The sequence below is a fragment of the Rhincodon typus genome, chromosome 48, assembly GCF_021869965.1.
Source record: "Rhincodon typus isolate 14 chromosome 48, sRhiTyp1.1, whole genome shotgun sequence".
In the NCBI taxonomy this organism is placed as follows: Eukaryota; Metazoa; Chordata; class Chondrichthyes; order Orectolobiformes; family Rhincodontidae; genus Rhincodon; species Rhincodon typus.
Window position 1 is genome coordinate 1,782,232 of NC_063379.1, and position 8,701 is coordinate 1,790,932.

The 8,701-nt window shown below is 39.7% G+C and overlaps 1 protein-coding gene across 1 annotated transcript; it reads right to left on the reverse strand.

The window, feature by feature from the left end:
* Positions 1 to 204: 204 nt before the first annotated feature.
* LOC125488001 (probable G-protein coupled receptor 139) lies at positions 205 to 1,098 on the reverse strand. Its single transcript, XM_048620744.1, has one exon. It carries the CDS (start codon positions 1,096 to 1,098, stop codon positions 205 to 207), a length of 894 nt encoding a protein of 297 aa, XP_048476701.1.
* Positions 1,099 to 8,701: the final 7,603 nt, after the last annotated feature.

Sequence of the window (8,701 nt, forward strand, 5' to 3'; positions counted from 1 at the left end):
TTCCACCATTTTAATTAAACACGACTAAGACATTCGACATTTTTTTTGGAGAATAGTACATAATTATATAGTTTCCATATCCTTTTTATTCAAGCAATCAGATTTGAACTGAGGAAATTGAAATGTAAGAAATTTAACTCTCTGCACGAAAACTTTCTGAGACAGGACAACACAAGCAGATAGACAATACAATACGATTCACTTTTAATTTCGTTTAGTTAATTTAAGAATAAATAACCAAGGAAATATCAACACTTTCTTCAGCTCTTGCCTGAATTTACTTTGTGTGGCTGCATAAATGCATACATTAGTACAGGAATTCAAGTACATGAGCATGTGGCCAGTTTCAGTGGCAATATAGGCAGGATTTGCATGATCACCATGATAACGTGCAGTGTCTGTTATCTTTGTTGATAAGAAGCTCACCGCTGCTGTCAGCCACAGAAGGATAAAACTGCCCGATACCGCGAAGAGTAAAATAATGGACTTCCTTCGAACCTCCAACTCTGGGTCTCTTTGACTCTCATTTTTGCATCCCCGGATGGATTTGCGAGCTCTGTTGGCGACTACAATGCGTCTGACCGTTAAGGAATTAAACATGAATATCAAAGAAAATGGAAGACAAACAGTTAAAATACTTTGCAGCCAAGAGAATGCTTCACCTGCGGGAGAAGAGAAGAAGTTCAAATTGAGGCGACAACCCCACTGTAACTGATCAATTATTTGTTCAGGTTCATATGCAATCCAATAGGGTAGGTTTGCGAGATAAACTACGACAGTGGTGCTCATTATAGCTATAGCTGCTTTCCTCCGCCTGCAATACTTTGTTTTCAGCTTCTCACAACATATAGCTACATATCGATCAAATGTGAACAAGACTGTGTACCACACAGCCATGTACAGGTTGGATGAGCTCATGTAGATAACAAACTTGCAAAATCCAGTTAAGGAAAAGAAGGGATGTATAAAGTGAAAACTGAAAATGTGATGCACATTGAAGATCATCATCAGAAGCGGCGTTGTTGCCATGGCGACCATGTAAGCAGAAGTCGAATCAGAAAGGGCGCATTTTCCCCTGGAGAGAATGATTATTGTCATCAGGTTGGCTGTAAGTCAAATAAAGAAAAATTACAAAACAGGATCACTCAGAGAACAAAAATTTAGAACACTTGAGCCAAAACTTTTCAATGGCACTCTTTGTCAGTCTTGTGTATACTGACGTTCTTAATTAAATGGACATGCATTTTGGAAATTTCATTATGGGATAACAACGCACAGAATACTCAGAATAGAAAGACTGAAAGTTTGGCTTGATATTAACATTATCCAGTAAAGTGCTTTCAACTATTACATAGACCAACTAATACACTAGCAGTCGTCCTTAATATAGGTTACTCGTGATATGCCATGCAAACTAACAGGCAAATCAAACCCACCTCCCTATTTTATTCACAGCACAGTAAAATTAAAGGATTTAATCACCACCAAATTCGACCACAATCATTCCAAATCAAACTTTTGAACACCTAGTGCGAGACTTTGGGAGTAAGTGACATCATAAATCTTTTGCTCAACACAAAAAACATTAAAAAAAAATTGTGCAGTAACCATAGTCGAGCAACATTAGAAATAAATACAAGCTAATCTAAATTCTAGCTAAGATTTAAATGTATTCCTCTTTGATTCTAGCTACAACTTTCAAACAAAGACAAACAAGCAAACAGACAGATTTAATGGATTAAGCATTTTTTTTTTAGAAAAAAAGATACAACCGGTTAATTTCTAATGACGTTGATGCATGCAGGTAGCTTCCAGTAAGCTCTAGTGAATATTAATGTAATTCTGATAATGGGGATTAACTTTTCTGAATGAAGGGCCACATAGTCTTTAATTTTCTACCGGATGTACCCCTTGCCCTGAGAACATTAACAGAAGCTGTCACACAAACTGGAACAGGGTGTCAGACATCACTTTCTTTGCTGTAACGATTGGATCATTGGAGCCGCAGACTCATAGAGTCATGCAGCATGGAAACATACCCTTTGGTCCAACTCATCAATGCCAACAATGTATCACCAACTTAACTGGTCTCCTTTGCCTGCATTTGTTCCATGTACTTTTATGTTTTTCCTATTCGCTTACCTTTCTAAATGACTTTTAAATGTATTAATTGTACCTCCACCACTTTCTCTGGCAGCCCATTCCATACATGCACCACACTCTTTGTGAAAACGCTGCCCCTCAGTTGCCCATTAAATTTTTCCCGCGCACCTTAAACCTACGGCCTCTTGTTTTAGACATCCCTATCCTTGGAAAAAGGTCTTTGCTATTCACGTTATTGGTGAACTCATGATTTTATAAACTTCTAAAAGATTGACCCCTCAGCCTCCAACCACCAGGGATAAAGGGCACAGCCTATTGAGTCTTTCCTTATAACTCAAGCCTTTCATTCAAATCAACATCGCTGATTCTTTTTTTTTTAATGCTCTAGCTTTCAAACATCAGTCCTAAAGCAGAGGTAGCAGAATTGTGCACTGTATTTCAAAAGTGGCATCAGCAATTTCTTGCACAGTCATAACATGACATCTCAACTTTTATGCTCAAAGATCTGACCAGTGAAGGAAAACGCGCTTAAACCCTTTATTTTTCATTATGCTGTCTACGTACATAGTCTCTTACAAAGAACTATGTACTTGCATCCCTAGGTCCACTGTGAAACAACGCTCCCCATAGCCCTGCCATTAACTATGCAAATCCTGTCATGGTTTGCCTTACCAAAATACAACACCTTGCATTTATCTTAATTAAACTCCATTTGTCACTTCTCCTCCCACTGGCCAAGTTGTTCAAGACCTCCTTGGATATTTAGATAGCCTTTTTCACTGTCCCCTGGACTAGTAATGTTGGTGTAATCCACAAACGTACTAACTGTACCCCCTATATTCTCATCCAAATTATTGAAATAAATGGCAAACAAAATTGAACCCAGAACCGATCCTTGAAGCACACTAATCGTCATAGGTCTTCAGTTCAAATAACAAACATCTACGGCCACCTCCATATTACCGACATACCAGGAAGGCCAAAGGCTGCGAGAAACGGGTAGTAAATTATCTTTATCTGGAGAATTATTGGTTGTGTCATTCTCAGAAGAATGTTTGGAATATATCCAGATTGATGGCTTCACTTCTAATGAATCTGAGGGCAGTGGATGTTTTCTATTTATACCGCAATCTGTCCCTCGTTGAGGACAAAATTAACATATTGCATCATTATCAGATTTACATTCGCTGAAGATATTTTTGCTGCTCCATTTCATCCGCCTTGTCCATGAGGAGATGTCACAGCTGAGTAACAGATACACTTTTCACTAAATTGAACATACAGAATAATATTACAGAACTAAGATGATTGGCACATGCCCAGAGAAACAGGAATATGCCATTGTTCTCAGGTGTTGTGCTGGTTTTCTTTCAGTTCTGATGACGGTGGAAAATCTTAAAGCATATTTTGAAAAAAATGTTTATTTCAGAACAGCACAAACAGACAAAAGATCTAAAGTGATCTTATGGAGACATAAGGTTTTTAAAATGCTTGGCAGAGTAATTGCTGAGACGATGTGTCCCCTCATTGGAAAGCCTTTTGCCAATGAGATAGTCTCAAAATAAAGATGTGTCAATTTAAGATCGAGGTGAGGAGGAATTTCTCCTCTCACAGGGTTACAAGTCTTTAAAACTCCTTGCCGCCGAGAGCTGAGGAAGTGGAGTCCTTGCACGCAATTGAGGTTAAGTTGGATAGAATTCTGGATGGGTATGAAAATAAATGGCGATGTGTAAGAGCATGGATGTGAACATAAGGAATGTTAAATCAGACTTATTTGAATGAATAGTGCAGCAAGCACAAAGGGCTGAATAGCATACTTTCTGATGCTACTTCAGATGGTCTTCTACACAGTTATGAATTGGCCTGTGCCATCTCCCAGATTTCTGTGCATTATTATCGATTGCGACCACATTCCTCTGACATTAGAAGCGCAGTGCATGTCATGGAATTAATGATACAGATATAGTAATCACATAAACACTTTGCCACAGAGAGCTATGGGGGCAGTGCCCTAGTTTGCATTTACGGTTGAAATAGATAGATGTTTAATTTCTTTTTTCTTTATCCTTTCATGGGATGAAGACGTCTCTGGCTAGACCATCATTTATTGCCCATCCGTAATTGCTCAGGTGGCAGTTAAGAGTTAACCACATTGCTGTAGATCTGGAATCACATGTAGGACAGACCAGGTAAGTATGTTTCCTTCCCTAAAAGACATTAATGAACCAGATGGGATTTTCTGACAACCGGCAATATATTCACGGTCACTGTTGACCGGTTAATTTTGAGTCTTTCTGAATTCAAATCCCACGAGTTGCCGTGGCAGGATTTGAACCCTGTCCCACAAAACAATACCTGGCTCTCTGGATTAACAGTCCAGAGAGAACAAGACAAGGTCATTGTCTCCCCTCAGGAAGTGAATCAAGTTTCATGAGGAAAGGACAGTGAAGTGGATGTAAGGAGTGTTGGGTCTGCCATGAACCTGTTGAATGAAGGAGCAGACCTGATGGGTCGAATGGCTTACTCCTGTTCCTATTTCAAAGACCAAAGAACAAAGGACAATGCAGCCCAGTAACAGGCCTTTCAGCCCTCCAAGCACGTGCTGACACATTTTGCTCTTCCATACTAGAAGTGCCTTGACTTACAGGATCTCTATCCCTCTGTTCTCTCCCCATTCATGTATTAATCCAAGTATTTCTTGAATACTGTTCCTTTGCCTTCCACCACCTCCTCTTTCCAGGCACACTCTCTACCCTTTGTGTGAAGTGCTTGCATCACGCATCTCTTTTAAACTCGCTTCCACCCGTATCTACCACCTGTGTCGCCTGGTAATTGACCCCTCCAACCCGGGGAAAAAAAAACCTTACACTTTCCACTCTATCCATGCAATTCACAATCTTATAACATCTATCAGGTCTCTATTCAATGTCCTACGTTCCAGTGAAATCAAACTCAATCTGTCCAAACTTTCTTCAGAGCTAATAGCCTCATACAAAATAACATTCTGGTAAACCTTCTCTGTACCCTCTCCAAAGCATCCGCATCCTTCTTATCTTGCAGTGACTAGAACTGCACGCAATTGCAGCCGAACTACACTTCTATAAAGCTGCAGCATAACTTGCCTATCCTTATACTCAATTCCCCATTTAATGAAGGCAAGTATGCCATAGACTTTTTTTTTTCCTACATTATTTGCCTGTCTACCTGCGCTTCCACCTTCGGTGATCTGTAGAACTGCACACTCTGATTCCTCTGCAAAACGATACTCCTAAGGATTCTGCTATTCACAGTATAATTTCCACCTTTATTGACCTTCCAAAATTTGTCCTGATTAAACTCCATCTTCCATTTTTCTGCCCATGCCTCCAACTGATATTCATCCTGCTGCATCCTCTGACAATCCTCCTCCTTATCCGCATCTCAATCAATCTTTGTATCACCCGCAAACTTATTGTTAGAGCAGCCACGTTTTCCTCCAAATCATTTATGTAGACCACCAACAGCACTGATCCTTGTGGAACACCACAGCTCACAATGTTCCATTCCGAAAAAAATCCTTCAGCCCTGCCCTCTGTCTCTTAATGTTAAGCCATTAGCCATAATCACTTCTGTATTCATCTTACCAGCTCATCCCTGATACCACGTGGCTTGACTTTTTGTACTAGTCTGCCATGAGGGATCTTTTCAAAGGTTTTACTGAAGTACGTGTAGACTACGTTGACCGTTTTTATCTCATCAATAATCTTTGTCATGTCCTCAAAAAACTCGACAAATTTAGTGAGGCACAATCACCTTCGTCCAAAACCACACTGTCTATCGCTAACAAGTCGATTTGCTTCTAAATGCGTATTTTTCTTGCCGCTGAAAATCTATTCCAATAATTTCCCTACCACTGACGTGAGGCACACAGGCATGTAATTTCCTGAATTATCCTCGCTACCCTTCTTATAAAAGGGACAACATTGGCTATTCTTCAGTCCCCTGAAACCTCCTCTGTGGCCAAATAAAGATACCACGATATCTGTCAATGCTCCCGCAATTTGTTCTTTTGCCTCCCTCAATATTCTGGGATAGATGGCATTTGGACACGGAGACTTGTCTACCTTAATGCTTTTCTTTAAGACACACAAAGCCATTTCCTGTGTGATAGCAACTTGGCTTAGAAATTCGACAATATATTCCCTGAAACAATCTTCCACCAATTCCTTCTCTTTGGTTCATGCCAACACAACGTATTCGTTTAGTATCTCACCTACATCTTCTGGCTTCACGCATAGATTCCCTCCTATGTCCTTGAGTTGCCCAACCCTTTCCCTGGCTACGTTCTTGCTATTTTTATATCTATACAAGCCTTGGGATCCCCCTTAATCCTGTTTGCTAACGATTTTTTCATGACCTCTTTTAGCCACTCTAATTCTTTGTTTAATTCTTTCCTACTTTCCTTATATGTGCCAAAGGTTTCGTCAGTTCCCATCCTCTCAGACCTTATGTATGCTGCCTTTTTCATTTGGACCAGGGTCATAACATCCCTGGCCATCGACAGTTCACGTAACTTGCCATACCTATTCTTCATTCTCTCAGGAACATGCCACTCCAGAACTCTTATCAAATGCCAATTGAAATATTCCCACATGCATGATGTAGACTGTTCCTCAAACAGCCACCTCCAATCAAAATCCTTCATATCATGACTAATATTGCTGTAGTTCGCCTTCCTCCAAATTAACACTTTCACCCAAGGTAGCCTGGTCACTAAATCCGAAATGATCCCCTCTGAAATTTCATTCACCTGGCTGGGCTTATTTCCCAAGACAGGTCTAGTATAACCACTTCTCTGATCGGATTGTTTATATACTGTGTCAAGAAATCTTCCTGAATGATACTTAGAGATTCTGCCCTATCCAAGCCTCTAGCAGGTAGGGAGTCCCAGTTAATACAGAGAAAGTTAAAGTCGCACACCACAACTATCATGCTTTTTTACATTTTTTTTTCCAAAATCTATCTACACTGTGTCTCATCTAACTCCTATTGACTGCATTATATGCTCAAAATTGTGATTCTACCTTCCCTATGCCTGAGTTCTACCGTATTGCCTCACTCACGAGTCCTCTGATGTATCCTCTCTAAGTGCAGCTTTGAGTTACTACGTTGCCAGTAATGCAACTCCCCCACAGCTTTTATATCTCCTCCAATCAAACCTAAAAACACATCTAAATCCTGGAACGTTCAGTTGCCAGCCCTGTCCCTTGTTCAGCCAAGTCTCCATAGTCGCAATTACATCATAGTTCCAAGTACGATCCAAAGCTCTAAATTCATCTTCCTTGCAAATATACTTCTAGTAGTTTTTTGTGGTCTTGATCAGCTTCTCAGTTTCCCAAAATTCTATATTGCAAATTGTAATTTCATCTGCTACCCTCTATAACTCTTTATGTATCTGGTTGGTATCACTGCCTGATTAATAACAGTCAACTCTGCGTCTGAGGTCTGCGAGGACATCTCCTGTTCCCCATCCGAATTCGATTGTTTAATGGAACAACACTCCAGAACTTTGTCACACACAACTTCAGCTTTGGCTGATTGTCATCTCTCATTCAATTCTAGATCTGCTTACTGAGGCTCAATTTAAAAACATGCAATAAACACTTCTTTTGAAATGCCTGCACGTTTGAAGATATTGTCAGCTTTCCGAATATCACACAGTAGCATTAATTTATTTGCTGGCAATGGAAGTTACTTATTCATTGCTCTGGGCAGCACACACAAAATAAAAGTGCCTGGAACATTTTCTTACGGCATTTCCATCTCTTTAACCTCCCATCAACTTTCTGTGATTATGGGCACAGCTACAATTTTTACTACTGCAAAATCATTAAATGCATTGGTCAACACCATTCAGAAAATACTTGAATGACACCTACTGGGGAAGTTATTTCTCTCAAAGTGTTGTGAATCTGTGGAATTCACGACCATACCAGTAAACTCCAATTAAGACAGATTGAGCTTGATAAAAGAATGAACCTGCTTATAATGGAAAACCACGTATGCATGTGTTAACAAACATGCTCTTCTTTTAAAGGAAAAACAAAGAACATTCAAGAAATCAAACATACAAAGTGAGGAATGCAGGATAATAACTGCGTAAGGTGAAACTAAAAAAGCAGCTTCAGAAAAGAAGGAAGAAAAAGATATTCATAATCTAAATTCTAATAAGGAAATATATAAATGTGTAAAATCTCTACTAACATTGCAGATAAAAGAATGCAGAGGCACTTTTTGACTTATTTCAAAAAGGAGCAAACTAAATGGACTGGCTGATGGAAAACTGGACACTCCTCTTATGAAAGAGTAAGATTAACGCACCAATTTCACAAATAACATTGGCAAATTATGACACAGTAAAATAGTAGAACATAGAACATAGAACATTACAGCTCAGTACAGGCCCTTCGGCCCTCGATGTTGCGCCGACCTGTGAAACCAATCTGAAGCCCATCTAACCTAAACTATTCCATTATCATCCATATGTTTATCCAATGGCCATTTAAATGCCCTTAAAGTTGGCGAGTCTACTACTTTTGCAGGCAGGGCATTCCACGCC

Bases quoted from the DNA above. Each gene is read 5' to 3' on its own strand.
- LOC125488001 (XM_048620744.1), bottom strand. From the start codon at position 1,098: ATGACAATAATCATTCTCTCCAGGGGAAAATGCGCCCTTTCTGATTCG.